The following is a 26,629-nucleotide window of genomic DNA, read 5'->3' on the forward strand; positions in this document are numbered from 1 at the left end:
ACTTTACATTTTTACACATGCTTACAAACTAGCTTAACCTTAAAGGTGCTCTAAGTGATGTCACAATCCGCTTGCTGCCTGTCCCCTGAACACACAGTAAAAAAACGCGGTCTCTGTAAACAGCCCAGGCTCCACAAATGGTAAGAAAAACAAACTGGCCCAGCCTGGACCACAAAACATAACAAACAGTGTCCCAGCCAATAACCGACAAGAATGATTTGGGGGTGGGGGTTGGGGGGTTAGTGTGCGTGCACATGAAGGGGGGTGTGAGGAGTGGAGGAGAGAGAAGCATGAAGAGGGAAGTTAGCTAGAGGAGAGATGTCCACGACAACAACGTTTACATTCTTGCGAATTTTGCCATGGCCGCCATGCGACCAAAGAGATGACGTTCCGATGAACAAATAAAGAATAGGGAAAAGGAGAAGGAACGTGCGAAGTGCCGAATTTATATCAGAAAAGCGTTCAAAAGGTGGCGAGAACTCTGCCGGCAGAAGGGCTTCTAATCCGAAATTCAGGTGGCTCTGTTTTTGCTGGACAGGTGGGTAAATCCAGTTTGGTTTTTCTAAATGGTTCATGACTGTTTCAGGAAGCATGGAAGGGAGGGGGAAGGGACGGGATGAGGCGGAGGGAGGGTCAAGCTAGCCTCCGTTTTGTTTGTGACAATACTTTGAACGTCAACAAGAAGTGACGTCACCCAACATCGCTTAGAGCACCTTTAAGGCTAACATATTCATACTAAATTCAATAACCAAGTACCATGTTCCAAAACACAGCTATGATCTTAAGCTGGGTTTGCTCAAAGATCCCTTCTAGAAGACAGGTCACCGTAAAAAAATAAAAATTAAATCCTTCAAAAGTATTGAGGACAATGTCCTCACTTAACCACCTAAAAACCTAAAAAACAGGCTCTCACAATTGGATGTTATTAATACTTCATTCTTTGGGAGCCAAAACTTTTTGTTCTGCAACTCTTACAAGGTCCTATTTTTCCAAGTTCAAACCTCTCACATTTCACCACATAAACTTAACACTGTGACATGCCCTTGTGCATTTGAACGCAGCCTAACATAACATGACAGAGGGAATCGACTCCCCCACTCATATTCAGTGACTTGTTGAATAACTCATGAGGCAGGGCTTTGAGTGACAGCACCTGCTGTGAACAGGAAAATCATCCGAGTGATGGAGAGGGAGAGCAAATGCGATCAGGACCTAGAGTCATAACAGCTAATCCTCCATCTTATCATGTTAGCACAGACAGGAAATGACATGTGTACATGGGATACGGAAGGACGGACATGGAAAGGACAGTTTTTAGAGAGTGAAATGGGATTTGAAAGGGGAGAGATTAAGATGGGATAGGTATTGAATATTCAGCATACCGGCAGCTAAAGCTTAAGCTGTGATCCGAAGTAAAAAAAAAAAACTTGGACTGTTTGAAATTCTAAACCAATTTCCAGTAACACAATTGCAGATTAAAACTGATTACTCGTAATTATTCCAAAGACTCCAAGTCTTTTTTGCAAATGATCTAAAATTCTAAGACATCGAAGCTATCAAAAAACAGACTACCCAATCCAAAAACCCATTAGAGGATAAACATGTCAAGTGTACAGCACACGGAAAGAAGTCACTAAAATATAAGCAGAAACCAGAACCTGCCTTTAAACTTTTAAACCTCTTAAGTCAGACTTCACCGTTCTGCCAAGACAGCGATTTACAGTCATGGTCTCTCCATATTCCCTTTAAGCTTTTCCATCTGAGCAATGACATCGAATAAGGATGTTTGCATTAGCTCGCTTTGACACAATGGTACTTCTGCTACTTCCTCTCTTTCATTTAAATGAAAAAACAATATAAAATAAATGTATGTTTGTTAACTTGGCATCATTTCAAAGAAGTTGACACCAGAGAGTACCATGGTATATAGTAGTACAATATTTGTTTTTAGTATTATTATCTGATACCAGCTCAGGGCTTTTTTGTTAATGAAAACAGAGAAAGCGTACGGTTATTGAACTTTCTTGATGAAATCTCTAAGCGCAAAGGGCAAACATCCCCGCCCCCCAGTGCACTCTAAATGGCTGGTTTTTGTCCAAGGCTTTAGCAGACTGAAATCCCTGCAGAAGAAGCTTTTAAATGCTGCTGTAAGCAGGAAAGGTATCATGGGCTTACCCATTTAGAGGATCCACAACAATGGCTCTGGGATGAGACATATTGCCTTCTAAAAGCGTTCTCCTGGTCTGAGAGGGCCGTTCCAGCCCGGCCACGTTGATGGTCTTTCTATAACCGTCATTTGTCCAGAACAGGTTGTTACCGATCCAGTCCACCGAAATACCCTCAACATTATCCAGCTCTGGAGAAAGAGAAGCAGAAACAAATTGAGAAAATGTTGTTCTTTTTGCTTGATAACATCAAAGACAGCTCAATTAATCACTGTCCTCCTCTAATTCTTCCTAGTGGAATTATGCAGTATCGACCAGCGAGCTTCCCCGACAACTGAATTGCACAAAATGTATGATGAATAACATCCCATTTGGAAAACATCGGCAACAGAAGTGCTCAAGTACAGGTGGCCTGCCTCTACCGTACCATGCCGCATGGTTGCACAGATGATTCATTACAGAGCCAGAGCGAAAATGAGTTTGTTAGAGAATATTTAACTGCTTTTTCCACAATAACACTACACAAAAGCAAACATTAATCTCTCAGAATAAAGCATAGGGTAAGTGAATGATGCACATACCGTCCTTAAGGATCGTTTCCCGAGCGGTTCCATCTGTCTTCTGACGTCCGATTAGGAAGCTTGTGGTGTCGGCAAAGTAGATGTAGCTACTCTCTGCATGGAAGTCCAGCGCTCTGGGACTCACAAGCCCTTCGATTTGAATCAAATGTTCATCGCCAGACTTGATATTCATATCCAGACCCCGGATAACTCCGGGTCGTCCTTTTCCGTAAAACAGGAACAGCTCGTTCTTTGGTTCTGAGAAGACACGATTACCCAAGTAAACAAATGCAGTGGCGGAACGTAATAAGCCTTCTGCCACAGTACTGTCAGAGCTTAATTAATTGACATAATTAGCCTCCGTTTTCAATTCAGTTCTGCAAATTAAAGCCTTTGACAAAAATGTATCCAAAGCGAGAGGCTCAAGCTAATTACATTAGCTTAATTAAAACCAGAATTAGTTCCACTGATTTGGTTCTATCGAATAAATCATCTTTTGGTGCATAACAGTTATATTGTGTTTGTAATTGTATCTGAGTGTGTGTGCGTGTGTGTATGTATGTATGTGTGTGTAAAAGTAACCAGGGACAAACAGGGTCCTAAGTGGGGGCAGTAAAATGAGGGACACGTGTATGAAGCACAATGTTTTCGAAATGCATTACTTGCGAGCTGAAATGGTACAAACATGATGATTGCAATTATTATTAGGTCTGGCAGTGAGATCAAGGGAGACAAAGAAAATTGGATGAAGGCTTAGAGGAACCCAGCAAGAACAATTGCGTTTGTATAACTCTGAACGGGACTGAAGCCAAATGATTCCTTTGTGTGAGGAACGCACAGGAATTTGAGCCGTTATTGACTCTCGAATCAAAAGCAACAATTCTGCTGCTCTCAAAACAAATATGGCAGAGGTTCCATTTCATGCAATTCAGTCATGAGACGTGAGAATCATTGATGCACAATGTTATTAATGCCCCCTAGGGTAAGACAGACAGAAATTTCAGTTTTGGGTGAACTACAGTACTTTAAATAACCATGTCGTAATGCATGTTCTTGCATAATCCAGTGAATTAAATAATTTACAAATGAATGGTACTTCAACTCATTCATAACGAATGAATTACAAGTCTGGAATCAGTCTGGAAACAGCATCACATTATAACACTTGAGATAAAAACAAAACACTCAACTGGATGAGCTACTATAAAATAGCCGATACACACCTGCATTTGACGCACATCAGTTGAGTATTATATGATTGCAGCAATCTGAGTGACACATCACAGTTTTGAATAATATCAATGGATGTAAATGTGGAGAGTCACCTGGTGGCACACTCTCGTAATAATTTGTAAAAGCTGACAAAAATGTCAGATAAAGAATCTGGCTTGTACAAATTGTTTTTCAAGTTATAATCATGGTTAGATTTAAGGATTTAGGTAAGGGATTGAACTTTAGGTTAAGTACTTGACGGCTTTTCTTATTTTAAACTTTACCATACAATTACTTTTATTTTTTTTACTCTGAAGTGGAGTGGGCTTCCATAGCATGAATAAATGTAGATCAGAAATCGAAGTAAAATTGTATCTTCAATTGAAAACGCACACATAGTTTCTTAGTTTGAGTCATCTATGTTGGGCATCATTCGTGGAACGAGCAGAAGATATTGCTAAATTGTTTGCAAACCAAATTGTAGTTGTACATAAATAGTTGCATATAAAAAGGTAGGTGAAAAAGTATGACATTTTACAGAGAAATTCATTCTGCTCTTGTTTCACGAATAACTGATTCTAGTAACATAATTTCAGTACAATTCTTGCATTATTATGAATTCTAATTAGACCATTTTTGGATATACAATTGTTTGACTAATGTATAAAACAAAGCAAATCATCATGGGACATTATGATTCGTACACTACGTTAAAACTGTAGGTAATATATTTAAGAAACTAAATGATTTGCAACGATTTGCAATGCAGTTTTACTGTTAAAGGTCCCATATTGTCAAAAATGAAATGTCCTGGCTTTTTTCGTGATAACAGAGGTCTAGGGGCCATGAAACTAACATACAAGTTTCAAAACAGTCAATTCACGGACAAAGAAAGCATAAAGTAAATGTGCCTTTTCACAAGCCACAAGTCTTCCTTAAAATGTGATGTCAGAAGTACTCAGTCACCGCCTTCAGTCACCACCCTGTGCACTGCCCACTGTCATGAAACCACATCACTGCACAGGCCTCCGAACAACATTCATATAAGAGAACAGTGGCTAATGTTTATTTATTAGCAGTTAGTTCGACCTTAACCGTCTGTTCTGCTCAGTTCACAAGTGACTGTTTCGTCAATCAGGAACAGTTCAATGCTGGTTTTTCAAAGAAGCTGCTCCTCAAAAATGCTGCAGTCCCTACAGTTCATAGTTTTACAAGTTTACCACAAGTACACCTTTTACAGAAAAAAGTAACATTGTAAAATAAACTGTAGCACATTAACTTACTGTATCAGTAGGAAAGCAATAGTTACATGCATTAACTGCATTCGGTGTCTGTCTGCTAACGTTACATATTATAAAGCAGTTAAGTGTTTCAAAATCAGTTTATAACTAGCTATTAACGTACATATTATGGAGATTTAAATCGAATTTGACAAAAAAAAGTCTGAGTTTGTTTACAGACAGTTTAAATTAGCGTTAACGTTAAACCTGCGTGCAGCATTGATGCAATGGTAATTATAATACTCATATACATATACAATAGTCATATAGCCTACTTACAATAACGGCGAATGTAAGGGGCTGTTTGTCTCCTGTCGTTGCCGATTCAGGGTCTGAGTCCGGCTCGAACATAAGGCCAGATAATATTTCCCTCACCAATGTCCATCAATACAGGTGTTTTATTTACCGTACTTGTGAGCATCACCAAGCCACAGCAGGCTACAGCATACATGACCCAAGTTACCTGTGGTTGTCCTGGCAGTGCATCACTCAGAAAAAAAAAGGCCAATCAGAAGATAGGCTCATGAATATTAATTAGACAGGCCAAAATAGACCTGTTCTTAGCAGAGCTCACGAGAAAGGAGCTGTAAAAATATATTGTGATGGTTTTTGGTGCTTATACCGCAAATATATATTCTTAAGGACATCAAAACCCTTAAATAAAACTCCAGAAAGGTGTATAATATGGGACCTTTAAAGTGGTCTGCCATCTGAAGTTCGGGAGAAACTTTAAAATCATCTGATGTAGCTGTACACACTCAAAAACACACATATTCTCTGATAGTCAATGATCCTGCTGCCAAGAGACAAAACATATCAATTTCCCGTGTATTCCTCCTTAATGTGCTGAACGTGCGCTATTAATCACAGAAACGTGTCCATTCTTCAGCATCTTGGGCCTCTATAAATTTGGTCATAAATTTCCATTTCGACAAACCCACAAGGGCCATCTGTCTGATATACTGTATGGCTTCAGATAGCAGCACCCTTTCCTTTGGGAATACCCCTAAAACCATTTACATGAGAAACCCGTCTCAAAGATGCTAATCAGACATAAAGGAGCAACAAGAGGAGGAGAGAGGAAAGAGAAATTGGCATTTTGCGACCCTCACTTTTGCAGGACTTCCCGTCGCTGGCAAGGACGTGGCCAGTCCGGCAGCGGCATACGCGTGATTTGTAGTTGTGGCTCAGGAGACAGATATGCGAGCATCCACCTTTTCGTCCGTGTGGGTCAGGGCTGCATGAGTGAGTCCTGACTGGAGAAAGAGAAAGGTCAGCGTCAAGGAGGGAGCATCGCGAAATATCAGCGACCACACATATGCTACATGCCAAATGCTAAATGAGAAATATTAAAAAACAACTAATTGTGTATATCGGAAAGAGAACAGAAAACACTTTCCATATCGGTTTATGTCAAAGATTAAACTCTACAATATTTGGACACAAATTCAATATATGTATATGTTGTGACCACGAATAACAATTTGTTCCGACGACTTACCGGGCAACTTTACACAACAATGTTTTTCCTTTGCATTTTTCGCGTACAGACAACAATGTTGTCAAAACGATCCCCGTTACCCCAGATCCGCAAAAAAACGACTAAAAGCGCTGATTTATTCATGCCAGGCCAGAAGTTTGCAATGTCCGTTTATTAAGAAACACTACGTGCCTATAGACTGAACATGTAAATACTCACGAGCATGACGTCACCGTTTTCACAAATTCACGTTTTTTGCAGTTTACACAGAGATGATAACAGTATAGTTGTCAAAAACTTGCACTTTGAAACCCGTTTTCACCTTTTTCAGGCCCCCAAAACAATGTTGTTGAGTAAATGAATACACATATATATGAACGCATACATTTTTTTTCCGGTTTTAGTTGAAAACAGTGCTGTGTAAACAGCCCCTAATACATCACCACATTTTACTAATTCGTTCTCTCGTTTTAAGTAAATCGTGCACGTGATATAATAATTTGTTTCCTTGTTTTACTAAATCGTGTGCACAATATAATTTGTTCACTCGTTTTACAAATTAATTCTGCTCTTGTTTTTCATGAATAACAGAAGCTAGCAGCATTTCAGTATAATTTACTACTTCAGTATAAATAAGTCATCGCTATTCTTAAATATGAGTGATTGCTGATTATATTAGTTGCACTCCCACGACAAGTTTACCTGTAGGTTGAGCCAGTCTGTGATAAACTCGGATGGCTTTGGCACTTTCCAAAGTGGTAACGGTGTTTGAGTCACTGCTGTTGAAGCGATTTATCCTAAATATGTCCACTTTGCTCTCTCTGGAGGGTTCAGAGCACGTCGCAAACAAGTAATCTTCAAATAGCGCTAATCCGTACAGGTGCGACACCTGGAGAGAGAAACACAGGAATGGAGAGAGAGAAAGACTCATCTAGAGGGCTTGGCACCTCTTCGACTTAATTCTGAACATGACACAAATATGTCTGCTTTTTCGCTTCTTTAATCCATCCGATGTAACTTTAGCTGAATAAACTAGTCAGACACCGGTTGAAATATGCAGGGATCTTTGATTTCACATCTGTGCTACAAACTACCGACGGGTACCTTTGAGGCTTTGATTTCGAGGAAAGACTGATGTGAAAAACAAATGAGTTAGCGGTAGTAGAGTTCATTTCAGGTTATCTTTCAGTGCCAGCTTTGAGGAAAAAAGTACCAATATAACCTCCGATAAAGGTCCCAGGGAATTTGCCAGAGCTGAACCTCACAGGAAATGGATGAACAAATCAATACTAAAAAAAAAAACACACAAAAGAGTTGTAGCGTGAAGCCAGGACTTGGCAAGGTCAAAACAACCCGATGCTCATCCAGGCTAACAGTTCTAACAGGGGACAATGAGACGGTTACAGAAATGTCAAGAAAACCAATTAAAAATGAAATCCAACATCTAATCAACAGTAAAAGCAAATCCAAACACTTAAAAAACCCAAGCAGAATCAACAGCACCCCAAGCGAGACGATACTTAGCATGAAAAACGTCTGAAATTGATACAAATGCTGTTCTTCAACTACAGTAATAACTCCCGTAAACCATGAACACCTGCATGCGGGCGCTTTCTAAAAGGGATTTTCTAAGTATTGCATCTGGTTATTAGTTAACACCAGATGTCTCGTAACACTGATAAACAGCCGCGGATGGATTATCTATTGTTTTAGAGAAAAAGTTTGACAGCGCCCTTGGCCCGTTCTATGAACAACGGATGAAATGTATACTGAATTTATGAAGCTATGAATTTTGTATCACCATATTTTGGGCCCGTTGAAGGGGCAATGGAGAGAGGCCAAACTTTATAGCCTTCAAAATAAACTGCTTTAAGAGTTATTCAAAGAAGCATCATCTATCACAGCTTTACTGCTGACTATTAAGGCTGCTGAAGTTTTTCTATATAGTTAAGTTGTTCAGAGGTCACACTTCTTTGTAGGTTTGGAACCGTTGGTCTTACCGAGTTGCCTTGGATGATTGTGTGTCTGTTCTTGCCATTGTAATCCACAACTTCGATAAAATCCAGATAAGCGTCCGCCCAGTAGACGAGCTTCTTGACCAAGTCCAATGTCACGGCGGTCGGCTGTTCGGTTTTATACTCCACTATCCTGGTTCGGTTGGTGCCGTCCATGTTGCAGCGCTCAACTTTGGCTATAGTCCCATAGTCCGTGAAAAACAGTTTTCTAGGGGTTAAAACACATCAGGTTTTAAACCGGAATCTACCAGACTTAAAAGAAATCAAAAGTCAAGGCCATTTAAGATTTAATCAATCCACTCATACCCAAACAGTGTTGTGTCAGAGCTGAACGCTCACAGTAGCAACAGCGCAATTAAAGCGAGCCACTCTGAGCAAGAGCTGAATGAATGGGCCGCAGTATGATATTATTTCTTTTTATTCTAACACATACTGACAGAGGAATGAGAGAGGGGGAGGTCATCCGCATTACTCTACGCACAACTGTGGCACAGAAACGGTCCACACCGTCTGAAAGTGGCAGACTGCTCCAAACAGCATGCACAACTCAGCACTGCATACAAATGAATGTTTACCAAGCGACCAAAGAGTTTCTCACGTCACAGAAGCGTAGACGACTCGACATCAGATAAGGATGATTTATTTACGCCTATGAAAATCTGATTCGCGAGTCTCCTCCGTGTCGTGTGATCATTTTAAGATAGCTGAATATCTATGTTTAGGTCAAAGAATTATGAACGATTTGTTTGGAGAGGGTTCTAAAAGGTCATATTTACTGTGATTTGACTTTCTAGATGGTAAACCTCTTTCAGTTGGCCAGTTAGACTTCAGTGACCGTGTAATGAAAGCGAGGGTGGGCGGTATGACCTTGATGATAGTATCTGATCTCATCATTTTTTGTTACTTTTGTTTTGTAATGTAAAGGCAAATTGTTTATATACTACTACTACATAAATACTCTTTATTCTATTTAAACTATTTATTAAACTACTGATTATTATTATTATTATTATTATTATTATTATTACAAATAATAATTTAATTTGTATTTAATAAAATTACTATATATAAAATATTTTCTATTTATTTATCAAAAGTTTAATATAAAATATTTATTAAACTAAATAAATATAAAACATTATTATTATTGTTTTATTACTATTATATAAACTATTATTTATTAAACTATTGCTTATTATTATTAATAACAATAGTAGTAGTTGTAATTAATAGTTCAATATAAAACATTATTATTATTATTATATTTATTATTATTATTACTCATTTGTTAAATGTAATATAATAATTTACAAATTAAAGATACTTTATCACATTTGATTATTTGCTCATTTTATTCAAACACTGATGCAAAAAAATGTAAAACAGCTTTTTTGTTTGTTTGTAACACTTGAGTTAAGTTTATATTTCTAAAATAAATAGTCCAGACTCGCAATTAGTATGGTAGATATATTTGTACACTTAAACTGTAAATAAATAATGACATTTACTAAAATGTAATTTCTATAAATTAATCATAAATATATAAATATATAAATATATAAATATATATATATATATATATATATATATATATATATATATATATATATATATATATATGCGTGTGTGTATGTATGTATATATGTGTGTGTGTATGTATGTATATATGTGTGTGTGTATGTATGTATATATGTGTGTGTGTATGTATGCATACATATATATATATATATATATATATATATATCAGGGAACTACACTGCGACCAAAATGGTCGCATATGCGACCTTTTGAAATGCCATTGCGACCGTAATTTTTAATGGGTCGCAAATGTATCACTGATTATTTTTGTACCTATGTTTTAGGCTATGATTTACTATGAACATTTATTAAAAAAGAAATGTGTATTTTAAGAATACGTTTTATAACGTGCACTGCCTATGAGCATTCAAAACATCAAGTTAACTTCAGCCCCGCGACCGTTACTTAGATTAAAACGTAGCCTACCATTGTATCAGTGCTGCGCGAGCGGCTCTCTCTCTCTCACACACACAAACACGGACGCGCACACACAGAGAGAGAAGATAATTGTAAAATGAAAATTGACGGGCTATAGTTTACATTTAATATTTAACATTTTATATTTTAACGTGTTCTAACGTGTGCGTTCCTTCATCAGCGCGTAACGTTACATGTGAAGCTCACATGCACTAAAAGCCTGTCTACCAGCGCCTGGATACTGGACTAAGTTATCTTTCGAGTATTATTGTGCTTATACTATTAAATACACACAAGGTTTAGATAAACAAAGTCGGTTATGACTAAAGTGAAAGCAAACTTGAGAAAATTGAGTAAATCTGCTTGTCAAATGCGTGTATATAACGGTACGTTCACACGGGGCGTCAGCGTCAACGCTTGACGGAAGGCGTGGCTGAAGTTTGGCACTGACGCCATGGTCATAGCAGCGTCAGCCAATGAAATTTAAAATGTATCCTCAGTTTGCTGCTCTTGAACAGGATGAACGTGATTGGCTGCCGCCTAGCTACTGTATTTGCATAGAGCGATCCTATTGGCTGACGCTTCCGTCTGCGGCGCTTCACTGGCGTTGCTCGCGGCAGAAGTTGAAAAATTCTCAACTTCTGCCGCGAGCAACGCCAGTGAAGCACCGCCGACGGATCCACAATTCTTTTCGGCAACGCTTGACGTCACCCATTCAAAGTCAATGGGAAGCGTTGACGCTGACGCCCCGTGTGAACGTACCGTTAGACGCGTCGCGCGCAACTCTTAAAGAGACAGTAGCAATAGTAAACACGCTGCCGCTTGTCCTTAAAGGGATAGTTCTCCCAAAAATCATTTACGCACTCTAATGTTGTTCCAAACCTGTATTAATTTCCTTCTAATATTTTCTAATATTTTTCTAATATTAATATTTTGAAGAATGTGGCTATCCAGTAGCTGGTCCCCATTGACTTCCAAAGGAGAAAAATATTCTAAGTCACTGGGGTACATCAACTGTTTGGTTACCCACATTCTTCCAAATAACTTTTATTTTCAACAGAAGAAAGAAACTCATTCGAGTTTAAAACAACTTGAGAGAGTAAATTATGACAATTTGAAATTTTAGGAGAACTATTCCTTTTATGTTAATAAAACAACAAAATGCAAAGAGAAAATCACTCACTGCTCTTGACTGAAGTAGCTTTAATAAGTATCAATGTATAATTTATACAGTGAAGTGTATTTTGTTTTATTTTCATATTTGTTCATTTAATTACTTTCTTCAATGCTACTGTTAAATACACCTACTGAAGCTGAAAACATAAAACACTATTTAATTTGTATATTAAGTTGTGTATGTGTAATGTGCATCTTTGATCTTAATATTTAATAACAAAGAAAATAATGACAAATATTTTTATCTTCACCCCCGTCTGCCATTTTTTTTTATATATGTTTTGTTACCCAAGGCTTTGTTTTTAAAATATGAACATAAGTTTTGGCTGTAATGCTCAGTCGCAAAATAGTAAAACCAACATAAAAAAGAATCGTGATAAAATCGTGAATCGTGATTTTCCTGAAAAAAATCGTGATACAATATTTTTGCCATTGGAATAATAAATTAAGTAGCCTATCTTAATTGTACACAATGTTCCTGTTTTTTTTTTATTTTATTTTTTATTTTTTTTATGCCATAACAGCAATATTAATATCGGTTATTATCGGTATCGACCACAATTTTCACATCGGTGCATCACTACTTAAGAGTTCAGGAGTCTGCCCATCTGTGCCAACCATAGCATGTTGAAATCCATTTAGGAGAAAATCTATCCCAACCAATGTTAAAGAAAACAAAAACAAGAAGGCATGTGGTTTAAAAGATGGCAAGTAAAATAAAAAGCACATCTGTATGTAATACAGTTTCATTATTGTTTATTATTATCCAGAGCGGCTTACTATAAATAATTTGTGCGACCAAATCATGTTTTGCGCCAGTAACTGAAAAAGTTAGTAGCGCAAGTGCCACCAGTGGAAAAGGTTAGTGTAGTTCCCTGTATATATATATATATATATATATATATATATATATATATATATATATATATATATATATATTTATTTATTTATTTTTATCCAGAGCAAAAGCTCATTGTTACCATCTCATGTATAGTATACTGTAAATGGCCAGTCATAAATAAAAGGACCTAATGGTTGTCTTAGTGATCGTACCCCATGATGGGATCCAGCGCTAGGCCTTTTGGGTTCTGGATGTCCAGGTCAATGATGGTGACACATGCATCTCCCTGCTCGCTGCACACAAATATTCGGTCGTTCACTCTGTCTATGAAGTAGAAGTTTCCTGTTAACCAGTCGATGGCCATATGCTCCACATCTACATGGGAGAAGAGATTATTTGTTAGACATGTGAGCACCAGCAGAGTACCAGGACTTGGTAGTTAGAAACAATAAAACATTCATGCATGCTTCAAAGAAGCAACAACTGACATTCAGCGACTTGACATGCACACTTGACACACTTAACCTTCTGACATTAAACACTTCATTAGCAGATCATTAAACACTTCAAGAGGTAAAAGAAAGTGGGAAAAAAAGGCTAATGAGAAAATTTATATGGACATTAAAAACAAAACCCTGAAGTTCATAAAAACTTCAAAGGAGATTAGTTTGCACTTGCTTTGAATAAAACATCAAAGTTACAAGACATTCCTTAATTTGCAGTTTGAAAATAGACGTAAATACTCACTTTGCAGGTTTTGACCTATCCTTATCTCATGTATTTCTGAAAACACTTTGAGCTTGGTCATGCGGGCACACCACAGTTGACCCGTATCCTGCGCCACTGAGAGCCAACAGAGTGACTCTTCTCTATAAATAAAGTCCACTATTTGAGTCCCATTTGTCTCCATGAACTTGAGATTTGGCATAGATGATCCATTGAGGTAAATAACTGATATAGAATTCATATTTGTTGTCAACAGAACCGGAGGTTTATCGCCAGGATCTGAAAGAGGGAACATAAAATGCAGGAAATTAGAGGAAATCATAATAAATATCTCCTGTGAAATATAAATTAAGCGATTATTTATGTAAAACATATTTAAACATAATTAATATTGGGCAATTTCGGTACTGTGGACATTTAGTAAATAAATCCTGAAATAAGTCAAATAAATTAGAAAATGAATTACCACCACTGTCAATGACATTTTAAACATTTTTGTAAAAAAAAAAAAAAAAAAAAAAAAATATGGCTGACTCATGTCTTTTTATGTTTCATAAATACACACAATTAATATTTTACATTTTCTGCATAATTTGACAAAATTACAGATTGATATGAATCAACAGTAACATGCTCTTGATTATGTTTTTGCTAACTGAATATAAAAGTGGCAACTCATAAAAATCTGCATCAAGATCCAAAACACCCATACAAAATATAAATATTTAGGTGTTACATAAACGTAAATAAGTCTTTACATTCATTTTTGCTTGCCTATATAGAACATAAAACATGGGTTGATTAAGCAGCTCGCACTTGCTGCGACAAAATTTGTCCAAACTTAAACTTTGTGATCGTCTTGTGTTTTTTTCCCCCCTTTTACACTAATGAACAGACACCATGAAGAGCAATTAACTGTGAGCATGTAATCATCTCTAAATTTGATAGACAGTTGCGGGTCGGGCTGGATGGGCTCTGATTGACTATCCATTAAGGCTTCCCCTGTTTATCTCTCCCACAGCTCTTTCGTAGGCCAACTTGCCGGTGTCCATTTGCATATTGATGACAATAAGTGTAACTGACACTCGTATCAGGCGAATGACAGTGTCATCTATACTAATGCGCCTGGATGATCGCCACTGTGATCACGCTACTCCACTGAGGCTTTCCTGTTCAATCAAACGACCCAGAAGGCATTGGGTTTACCCATCTAATCTCTTAAAATGTTAAGACAACTATAATTTAAATGCTGAGTGAAATGTCAAGTGTGGAGTTTGTTGACCTTTTTTCGTTTTAAACATTAGATACTTATTTTCTAGTGGTTCTAGCTAAGAAAAGATATTCATTGTAGAAAATGCTATTATTATGTGTCAATACTTAGATGAAGTATTTCAACAACCCTCTAACCCTAAAACAACCCATTAGACTTGCCTAGCAACTAGCAATCACACAGAAATGTGTTAAAAACCTACCAGAACCCTTTAGCAAAAGGCTACAAACTACCCTGGAGCCCCAGCAACCGCATACTGTAGTAATGTGCCAAAACCACTCAGAACACCTTGGCAAGTAGCTAGCAACTACCCAGAACACCATAGAAATCACATAACAATGCATTCAAAAAACCTCTCAGAACTCCATAGACCTTAGTCAGGGTAGCGCCATATTTCATTTTTTGACAGGAATGAAAACTAGGCTGTCAGGGGTAGATACAGTGCGTTCAATGAATGGTACTGATGTTAAACAACATATCGATTGTTCAACTGATGAAAAAAAAACTTTTGGTAGACAAAATCTCCATAAGAGAGTTGTGAACATTACATAATTAGGACCTTTCTACAGCGCATGCCTTTGTAAAGAATGTGCGTCTCTCCCTCACAACCTCGTTTTCATCCATCCATTAAATCCAATATGGCGTCTAATATCAATATTGCAAATAAGCTAGCAACTACCTGAACACTGTTGTAACCACCGAGCAATGTGCTAAAAAAATAAAATAGCATGGTCATCCATCTCTCCAGCATTTATGGTAAATCAAGCAAATATTTGATTTATGCATGGGTTAAATTATTTTCAGACTTGTGCCTTTAAAGCACCGCTAAAAATCAAAGTAAAATACATGTTGCTTAATGCACATTTTTTTGGACTTGAACTAACGGGGATGATAAATGGACTCACCTGTTTTGGCTTTGCAGGATCGTCTGTTGGCCTGCAGGCTGAAGCCATCTGTGCAAGTGCATCTGTACGATCCCTGCGTGTTCATACAGATCTGACTGCATGTCCCGTAATCCCTGCATTCATCATGATCTGCGGGGAACAGCGGGGCTATTTATTAAACGCTAAATGTGCTCAAAAATGACCTAAATATGCAAACCCAACTCTTAATGTCGCCATTTCGTAGCAACCTTTCAAAATATATGAATATGCAAATGTGTGTTTGGACAGGGAAGGGTGAGTAAATTGCTGTTTTGGTTGACAATCACAATTTCTCATTAAATCAACAACAATATCTCTAGAGGTTCACGTTCATGTATTGGAGAAACAAGCACAGCTAGCTTTGCTAGAGACCTCAAAATGGTATGAGCTGAGTTTTTTTTTTTTTTTATGGTTAGCATACTCTATTCGGTGCCTGATTAGAACTGATACAAAATCAGTTTACAAAAATGAAACAGGGTTCCAGACTGCGACCATTTTTTGAGAATGTGCGAGTTAGAATTTGATGTGGTCGCATTTGTGCGAGTGCATGGTCATGCACTCAGTTAAATTTGCATGTGCGCAACAGAACGCCGTTGTATCCGTAACTTTTTGTGTTCAAAATGAACAAAATTTATATAATCAACAAATACATCATGAATCCATTTTCCAAACTGTGTTTTTGTCATCCTGAATCACTAAGGTACGGCTATAATAAGTGTATATATTCTGACTATCATGTGTCCGCAAGAAAGAAAATTTTCCTTCTAGCTTAGCATAACTTGAACTTGTTAAGAAAAGCTCTTTTGGTTAAAACTAAAACAAGATATTGTGAGCACGTTACTTTTTCATTAACTTTTACTCTATTCAGTGTGTGATTACTGACACAAAATCAATTTATGATTTGTTCGTAAAACTGTCACCGTCCTGGTAGCGGGACGTTAAAGTTTACTTCAATATATTACAATTAAATCCTTATCTAATCATGACAAACTATATATTGTTGGAAAGATCTAAGACTCCTAAATAGATATTTTAGGACTGTTTTTTGTTACAAATTATGTAGGAACAGAAATAGATGAATTTATGATAAGAGTGCACCTCAAAAAATCTACAGTTTTGACCTTTGTCACAAAAAGTTGACACACACACTTTGTATAATTGAAACGTTGGTTTTCCTGCTAAAAGTTCATAATAGAACATATAATCTAGTATTTGTCAATAAAAAATTCGAAAATAATATTATCCTCTAAAAAGTATAATATATATTATTCTCTAAAATATATCTTTTTTATCGCTTTATTTATTACATTACATATTTTAGTAGTTATCATAAATTAGGTATCATTTGAAAGCTTACAATCTCAGAATTCATCCATAGAAACGGTACTCTAAATTATATAAGTGGCATCATTATGTTTCATAATTTATGATCAAAATCTTTTCTAATCTTGACAAAACACATATTGACAGAAAGGTCTGAGTCTCAAGGTTCCATATTTTGTGATAGAAGTGTTATTTGGACAGAAATGTATTAATTTGTTACGGCAGAATGCATAGAATTAAATTCAATGGAGTTCAATTTCACCCGGTGGCTATTTTTGGTATTACGCCTAAACAAAATCTCATGGGAACTTCAATTTCTGTGATATCAACTTCAAATTTAGAACACAACTTTGTTAGATATATGGCTTTGATTTTATAGTGATTTTATAGTAAAAATATTTTGTAAAATATATATTTTATATAAAAGAAAAAATATAAAATAAATTATATTTGATTTACTGTAAATTTAAAATAACTTTTTCATACTTTAATTTTTTTAAGTGAAAGCAAAATTAGGTCTATACTCCAAAGCATTCTTGAATTACAACCATTTAAGTTTGAATAGTGCATTTTAATGTCCATTCTCAAAAAGGGGGGTGACAGTTAAGGGGTTAATCACAAAAAAATACCTTTCTATTTACACATCAAAATACCAAAGCTAAATAAACATTGTCAGGCAGCTAACAGCTTGGCCTACTAGCTTAGCATAGCTTGAACTAGTTCAGAAAAGCCCTTTAGATTAGCTAAACCAATATATTACAAAAACATGAAATTTTGATCAGGAAGAGGACATTTTTCCCAGGATATTTTTATTGGACTATATTTTGTCTAGTTGCTTTACTAACTGTAATCAAATTGTTACCAAAGTAGTACAATTCAATTCAATAACATTTCTAAAGCTTCAAATTCTTCAAACAGAGTTGCGGATGGTAAAGACCCTCACCTCGACACTGTCTCCCGTCCTCGTCTAGTTCGAAACCTTCCCCACAGAAACAGGACGTCCCGTTTCTCATGATCACACAGTCAAACTGGCACCTCCGGTCCTGACAGCTGCGCACCAACTCTGAGGAGACACAAACACACATTTAAACTTGCTCTGATTCACAGTCTTAATATCCTGCGCACAGTTCACTCTCACAATGAACATGCATTTCACTCGGTGAAACCCTCCATAAAAGCACAATGCCATTTCGCCAGTATGAAATCATTTTTTAAAAGTTGAACAGATGCAGCCTCATTATGAGACCATGATTCAGCGCTTTTTAAGTGGCACTTAAGGCCTGTTTCAGTGGATGCAATCCTTCCAACCCGCTGTCAATACACAATGGTAGAGCATTGTGTAATATTTATCACCTGTGAAACGCTTACAGCCTCATAATAAGGGATGTTTGGCGATCACGTTTGCCCGCGTTGCGCGCCACATGAAGATGACCCTATTTTAATTTATTTATTATTCAACCAGAATCGGCTGAAAAATAGCAGTGATTTATAAACGTTTGGGCTGCAATCTGTTTCAATTACAAAAGCCATAGCCCATTCTTGATGTTTCTATTCATTTGGGGGCGTGGCTAACAGGTCACCTTGCCTTTTTTACCATTTGTGGTGGTTTTAAGTGCGTCACAATACATATTACACAGGAAAGTGTGAAAAAGAGAAAGATTGGAGATGGTTTAGCCACTCTAAATGCCTAATCGCGAGCGAGAGATTTCTAGCGTGCATTTGCTAAGCCCACATTAATAATAACTACGCACTGAGAAATTCATCGACCCACCCCAGGCATGCATTCGGAATGGCTTGAGTCTGAAGGCTTTAAATTAAGTACTTCTTTAAAAATGTATCACAGCGTTTAAGGATAATGCAAAGCGTTTTACGATATGAGTTTAACTGAAAGTGAAATATAATGGCTTTTTATATATTACAGGGAATGTGTATCCACTTGAGCTGGATGTTTAACTATTTATATGTGGGACTAGCGATGGGGAGCGACAAACGGTTCCTGAAATATTTCAGAATCTTGGCTATAAAGAGTTCTTTATTTATTTATGCAGATGGGGCATTTGAGCCACTAAAATCTGTAGTTTTATTCTTTCATATAACAAGAACTGTGAGCAGCAATAACATCTTTTGTTTCCACATAACACATCATGCGGGTTTTGAAAGACATAGTAAATAATGACAAATCTTTGAGTTTTTGGGGTAACTAACCCTTTACGATAATCTGTGACAGGTTTTTGTTTTGACTTGACTATCTGTCATCTGTACAACATTTGACAAAACCAAGTACAACCACACAGTTTTCCAAGTACAACCACACAGAAAAATAAAACAAAATGACTTAAATAAATAATTAACTTAATATGCATTGCATTTGTGCCAAAAGCATGGTGGAATCTTTGCCCAAGGAGTAAGATGACCCAACTCATAAACCAAACCAACACCATCAAATGACATGAAACAAATTAAAACTCGATTGATTCAGTGCCAAAAAAAAAGCTATTATTTTGTTCACAATCTAATTATCCCATCTAAACAAACATATTGAACGCATAAATAAAGCCTCTGGCAGTGTAAAAGAAAAGCAGTTACTGCAATCGTAAATTTTGATCCGCAAAAAAAGGAAGCAAAGAAAACTGCTAATGAAAGACAAAATTGACTTTTTATTTTCTGTCCAATATTTTTGACTCTTTTCTAACCCTGGAAAATGTTAAATGTCAGTCTTTGCCCATTAGGATACACAAAACAGAAACTTCACAGAAATCTATCATGGAATAAGAATGGGTAACTACATATATTTACAAAGACACAAGCATTGATCCAAAAGAAGGAATCTAGACCTTTCCGATTCAAAACAGTTGGTGGGAGAGTTGATTATCGGATGAGAATTACTCTTTGGAGAAATCAATGCTTGTGCTTCAAACGTAACTTCAAAAATAGGTCAAAATCATTGTTTACATGGCGAGTTATGTCGAATGCGTGCAGCTACTGTCCGCCACCCGGATTCACACTAATCTCCTCCGAGCGGGAAGGAGGCCATTATGGCTGGACTCTCGCTGTGAGTTAGGCTCCCGCACAACAGGATTTATCTCCAGTGAACTCCAGAGCTCTCCCTCAAGGTGATTTTCTCTCAGTGAGGAGCCCTACTTTCTCTGACACACACTGGGTGATGTAGTGCTAACGGCAGCGGTCCAGGAAGGGTGCTGAGTCTAACAGGGGCGTAAAGGTAAATGCCTATGGATCTATTTCGCTACCCCAACCCAAAGAGCTTGAACTTTAGCTGCTGTGAACAATCAATCACTCTCGGGAGTCCCGTACCACATTAAAAATTGAAGGCCGAGACCTTGAAAATCTATACGGACTTAAATGCCATTGCTACGTTTTTTCAGACCACCTCCAAGTTCGACACATTTAAAAGATCCAATGAAATGGCTCACAAATGCTATTCATAATTTTTTTAACTGAAATCCTTTTCTATGGCCAATAGAGACCTGCAATATTTTCTCAAAGGGCGGTGGAAGGAAAGGAAAGGAAAGGAAAGGGAAGGGAAGGGAAGGGAAGGGAAGGGAAGGGAAGGGAAGGGAAGGGAAGGGAAGGGAAGGGAAGGGAAGGGAAGGGAAGGGAAGGGAAGGGAAGGGAAGGGAAGGGAAGGGAAGGGAAGGGAAGGGAAGGAAAGGAAAGGAAAGGAAAGGAAAGGAAAGGAAAGGAAAGGAAAGGAAAGGAAAGGAAAGGAAAGGAAAGGAAATGAAAGGAAAGGAAAGGAAAGGAAAGGAAAGGAAAGGAAAGGAAAGGAAAGGAAAGGAAAGGAAAGGAAAGGAAAGGAAAGGAAAGGAAAAAGGAAAGGAAAGGAAAGGAAAGGAAAGGAAAAAGCAAGAATCAAAGCAAAACAAAGCATAAAAACATGGCTTGTTCTTTTTTAATGGCCAATAGAGACCAGCAATTGTTTCTATAAGGGAGGAAAAATAATAATAATAATAATAATAATAATAATAATAATAATAATAAAATATTTGTTATTTGGACATCAAACTTTGCTTTTAAATCCCATATTTAATTGAAACCTTCCACAACAGCTCCACCAGACTTTAGCATCTCAACATCTCCCTCAGGTGTCTAAACGAACCAATCAAAAAGCTGCATCGTATGCCCCGCCCCCTGCCCAGCAGGAATCACTAGTCCAGAGAACACGGCGTATGTCCGGACAGGTCTATTATTCACTCACAGCAGGTCTTTCCCTCAGCCTCCATCATTACAGCGGCCACCGTCCCAAGGGCTCAGACAGATAGGACATCACTGCAGTGGAACGAGTTTGCTTGTGTATTTTTCTGTTTGTGCGATCAGAGCAGGTGACCGGGGGGGGGGGGGGGGGGGGGGTCCACACCTACCAGGCAGTGTTTATAAATAGATGACAGTTGAGTAAAAACATGCTTTGTTAGAACAGAACGGATGGAGGTTGGATCCAGAAGCGAACACCATGCTAGTGTGTCCTGTGTGTTTTGCTTACAAGCCCAAGCCCAGAGAAGTCTCCATATGACAGGGGTATTTGTCCTTTTTCTGGTCAAGACCCCCTAAACTGAAAATGGTAAATTCAAACGCAAAAACTAAAAACCAAAACTGGCATGGTATGTTTTCACAGTTACAGCAAAAAGTAATATTGCATAACTTCACAAACACCTGCACTTCCAACTAGAGAGACTGAAAGGAGGTGAATGTGAGACATCAGAGGTGTAACTGTGAAGCAGAGCCGGTTTATTTTGCCCCTTCATCAACACTTCAGAATCGACTGCCAGCATTGGAAGGGGATTCAGATAAACTCCAGATAAACCGACGCAAATGAACAGGTTAGTTTAACGGTCTGTGCATAACGTCTAAATCTATATTTAACCAGATTGATGTGGCCATAAAGTCTCTGCACTTGGTGGCTCATCCAAATCCTAGTCAAGCTACGGAAGGACATCAACTTGGCACATGAAACTGCCCTTCCTGTGACCACTGCAGTTTTGCCCCTGGGCAAAGCACTTAACCCTCAGCTGCTCCCATCATACTGTAATATGCCTACATTTCCAGCACTCGAGCAAACACTTGCAGACTCTCTGGGTGGATGAATGTTGAATTTATATGATAAATTCTAACATTTGGAACCATTAGCTGAGGATTGTCAGATGCTACAAAACTGCATTGTTTGTAAGGGTTGCTTAGCAGTCAGAAATTCAAGTCAGATGATATTATCGACCGCTAAAACAATGACGACAATATTTGTATGTGTTTATTAGTGAAGATGCCTTCCAATTACGGAACATACGTGGATTATTATTTGTTTTTGTCTTTTGAAATGATCTCAACTTAATTTTCAATTGATGTTTATTAAATTTTAAATGACACAACAAAAGTCTTCAAGATCTCGACATAAAGTTGTCTCGAGAACTAAACTTGAAAGTTGTTTGTTGCGCTGCACAGTGTTTACTACGTGATCAGCGTAGCAGACTGCGATGGAGAAGAGATTGTTGAATAAAGTCGGGGTTTTTTTGCACAAAGAGTATTCTCGTCGCTTCATAACATTAAGATTGAACTATTGTAGTCACATGGACTATTGTAACAATGTTTTTACTACCCTTCTGGGCCTTGAAAGTTGCAATAACATTGCTCCGGAGGGGTCAGAGAACTCTCCGATTTCATCAAAAATATCTCTTCATTTGTGTTCCGAAGATGAACGAAGGTCTTAAGGGTTTGGAACAACATGAGGGTGAGTAATTACTGACAGAAATTTCATTTTTGGGTGAACTAACCCTTTAAGAAAAGCTTCTATTATATCTAGATAATGAGAACATTTCAAAAACGCTTTATGTTGATCTTAAAATTATCTTATAAAGATCTTAAAGTCTAAATCTTGTAATTTTTTTGTGATCTCACCATGAAAAAAAAAGATTTTGAGATGACAGCTTTTGTTATGTCAAGATAATAAGAAAATTAAGTTGACATCACAAGAAAAAACTACTTTTGTTGTATTGAAATAACAAAGGTATTTTTTTTAAGCTGAGATCAAAAGAAAGTAACTTTTGTTATGTGGAGATGAGAAAATGAACTTGACACCATTAATTACCTCTACAGCTTTATATGATTGACCTAAATTTCTTCAGATAGCTAAAATATAACAATTCAAAGTTACATACACAAATTTACACAGTTACATACATAAACTAGTTACATTGACAATAAATGAATTACCAATAAACGATATCTTGCACAGATGGATGAATCATATCAATTGTATATGCATATTTATTTATTTATTTTGGTGGCTTAAGATATTCTGTGCATACAAAGTTCCTGATGTTTAACCTTATCAAGCACAAGCACAAGCATAAGTAAAGCAATTATGTTTCACAACAGGCTGTAAAAAGAACAAAGAAAAACTGTTGTTCCCAAGATAAATTTACCTTTAAGCATCTGACGGCGTTCTTGTTATCCAAACGCTTTGTTTACTGTGTTGCCATTATATAAAAAAGCCACTGTGAGGTGTAGACTCTTTTGTTTGCAGTTCCTGTGTGTGTTTCAAATGTTTTTAGTCGCGTTGCTGTGTGGGCTGTTTTATTCAATTCCATATATTCATTAGGGACTGACAATGCAAATGGGGAAAGTGAGGCTACTGTGTTATTACCACAGGGACGTTCAAAGGTGCAACACAAACACTGTTTCTTGCCTATAGCACCTGTAGTATGTAGTACACTCCAATCTCTGAATGCCCAGGAGAGATAAAGCATTACCTTCAGAGGGACCATGGTCATGACGTCTACCAATGCTTTTGACTGTTTTGGTGCAGAACAAAATGCAGCAGAAGACGTTCATGGCACATTCATCGCTCCTAAAGTATTAAGAATGTTAATTATGGAATGTAACAGAGCAACAAAGAGAAAGGTGTCCAAGGCTGTTCTAACATGTTTGAGGTGAAACGAAAAGAACAGTTTTATCCAAGTACAAATGAGACGAATCAAGAAAATGGGCCGCCTTCTTGAAATATTTGAAAGAATATGTGAAGATTTAAGAATGTTTTTCAGAAAACTATTCACACTAACATTTTGTTTCATGAATGAGCCCACAAATAATTACTGAGATGTTGGTAAATCATTGGCTTTTGCATTACATTCCAAGTTGGATGGAGGCCTTGGAATTTCGACCATAAAGATTTTCCATTGCCTGAAATTTGGAAGATTAACAATCATACCATTAGCTCGTAGCTACCATGACTGTCAACAACTAAAAAAAAGTTTGCTAGCAACAAAATTTGAACATAAACAATAGGGCTGGTCCGAATACCATTTTTTGAGCTTCGAAGCTTCGTTAGTAATGAACATCGAATATTCGAAGCTTCGGAGAGAGGGGGCTGAACATATTGTTCTCTCTAATAAAGGCAGGAATCTATATGTGTCTGTATGTCCGTTTGCTTAACTTAAGCAATACTTTTAAGGTAGTCTAATATTTTTCTGACTAACAAATTACTGACACAGTAAAGGGTAGATTTAAATAAAGAAAAACGAAATTTAAGTAAAGAAAAACGAAATTAAATAAAGAAAAAACGAAATTTAAAAACGAAATTTAAATAGAGAAAACCGAAATTAAATTAAGAAAAAACGAAATTTAAAAACGAAATTTAAATAAAGAAAAACGAAATTTAAATAAAGAAAAACGAAATTAAGTTAAATTAAAAGCGAGATTAATTTAGATTGATAATAACGGGTAAAAAGGATAATACATTTTGTTTCTATTATTCTATTTTCCACAATGTCAAAGCAACGCAGCTTATCCCAAAACACAAGCTCAGGCATGCACTTCGGTCCATACAAACTCCACTGTTCTGCGCTCTAGCCAGAGAACACTCCCATTGCTGGAACACAGGCGTCGGTTCTATTTCTAGCATGCACGCGTTTTCCGCGTGGCTTGAGCCGCGCCTGAGATGCTTGTTTCACTCAGGCAGTGTGCAAACTCCAACCTGTTAACATGGGAGCCGAAATAAAAACGGACACGCCACGCAGCCAGTGTGTCGCCGGCCTTATTCAAGCGCGAATGAGATCGTTTCGCAGGGGGTTTCCAGGTGTGCAAAAAAAAAAAAAAAAAATTTTAATGTCAAATTTTCAAATCGAATACCAACAATATTCGAATATTCGGGTCCAGCCCTAATAAACAATGATATCAAATGTTAGAATTTATTGTTTAGATGTATGATCAACACGATAACCATGTTTTGCATTTGCTGAAAATATTGTAACATCATGTAAATGCAGTTTGACTGTCAACAAAGAAGTTTGTTTGCAGCCACATTTTTAAACATAGACGCTATCCAATGCTAGCTAGTGTATGATTAAAAGAGAGAAACATTACAGCATTTTACATTTGCTGAAAATGCTGACTTCATACAATTTAATTGTTTGTCAACAAAAAACACTGCTGGCAACCAAATTTGAAAATAAAAGATGCTATGCAATGCTAGCATTTGTTAAGCAGTTGTACGATTGTACGAGTAAATCATTTACAGTTTTACGTTTGCTAAAAGATTTTAGAATCATGTAATGCGGTTGCATTTTCAGAATTTTTTTTCTCGTAATGCAGTGTACGTACAACATGACAAGATATTATAATGAAATGCAGTTGTTTATCAACAAAGTATACTAGCAACCACATTTTTGAACATAAAAGATGCTAATACTAGCATTTGTCAGCAGTTGTACGATTATCAACAGAGAAATTCAGTTTTTCATGTGCTAAAAAGATTTTAATTCAGTCACTTTTTGTTTGCTAGCAAACCAAACCAAATTTCTGAGCATAACCATGCTATGCAATGCTAGCATTTGTAATGTGATAACAGAGTGAAATCGTTCCATATACCAATCTATCGCACTTTTCCAAGTTGAAGATTCTGACTTTCTGAATTTAATGGAATGTAGCATGCTTCCCTGACAAAACTACAAAGTAGTGATGTGATTTACTAAAAATACCTGCTTCCCATGTCTTTCTGTGGTGGATTTGTCAAGAAATGCAAGTGCCAATTTCAAGCTAGTCAGATGTTCTACGCTGCTTTTTGCCTTTGAACTTCCCGAGATTCCTGATTGCTGTCTTCACTACAGAACACAGCGAGGGTTCTAACGCAAGACCTCTTTTTCCATTGGAATTGAAGTACAAACTGTGATTTGGAATCAAAAGCTGTCAAGACTGTCACATATTCAGAGTTTTTTTATTATTATTTTGTAGGCTTTGATAAACATTCAGTTGTGGGAATTTTTCAGAGAGGGAAAAGGAACGGCTGAGGAGGGCTATACATGAACTTCCAGAGACATGCATACTGTATACAGGAGAAACACCAGCTAATGTTATTAATATGTTAACAGGCTGCAAGCGAGGAAAAAATCTATCACTTTCTTTCCTCAGGAGATGGAAGAGAAATGGTGCATCTGTTCTACTCTGCTGTTTGAGAGCAGATTCAGTTTAGACTCAAACGCTTTTGCCCAAGGAACTGCAACAGAAGACAACTCTGACATACTGATAAATGTGTACTGTGTAAAAATAGCATGTGAAACGATTTGCATTGTGTCACATTTGTTTTGCATTGCGTCCATTTATCCTCTTGCAAATAAATAAAAATAAATAAATACTTCATTTGGCTGGAATCAAGCCTTA

The 26,629-nt window shown here is 37.0% G+C and overlaps 1 protein-coding gene across 1 annotated transcript in view; it reads right to left on the bottom strand.

Annotated features, from left to right (window-relative positions):
* The window catches only part of lrp1ba (low density lipoprotein receptor-related protein 1Ba), a 204,136-nt gene that overhangs the window by 171,318 nt on the left and 6,189 nt on the right, over window positions 1-26,629 (bottom strand). Inside the window, exons 2-10 of the mRNA XM_081385187.1 lie at window positions 17,910-18,029; window positions 15,626-15,754; window positions 13,472-13,729; window positions 12,937-13,099; window positions 8,698-8,920; window positions 7,400-7,586; window positions 6,330-6,473; window positions 2,747-2,983; window positions 2,176-2,356 (exon numbers count right to left, since the gene is read on the bottom strand). Of these exons, the coding sequence (XP_081241313.1) occupies window positions 2,176-2,356; window positions 2,747-2,983; window positions 6,330-6,473; window positions 7,400-7,586; window positions 8,698-8,920; window positions 12,937-13,099; window positions 13,472-13,729; window positions 15,626-15,754; window positions 17,910-17,979 (1,592 nt within the window). The 5' untranslated portion in view covers window positions 17,980-18,029. The remainder of the gene's footprint in view (window positions 1-2,175; window positions 2,357-2,746; window positions 2,984-6,329; window positions 6,474-7,399; window positions 7,587-8,697; window positions 8,921-12,936; window positions 13,100-13,471; window positions 13,730-15,625; window positions 15,755-17,909; window positions 18,030-26,629) is intronic.

This window comes from Scardinius erythrophthalmus (assembly GCF_964197995.2).
Source record: "Scardinius erythrophthalmus genome assembly, chromosome: 14".
Classification (NCBI taxonomy): domain Eukaryota; kingdom Metazoa; phylum Chordata; class Actinopteri; order Cypriniformes; family Leuciscidae; genus Scardinius; species Scardinius erythrophthalmus.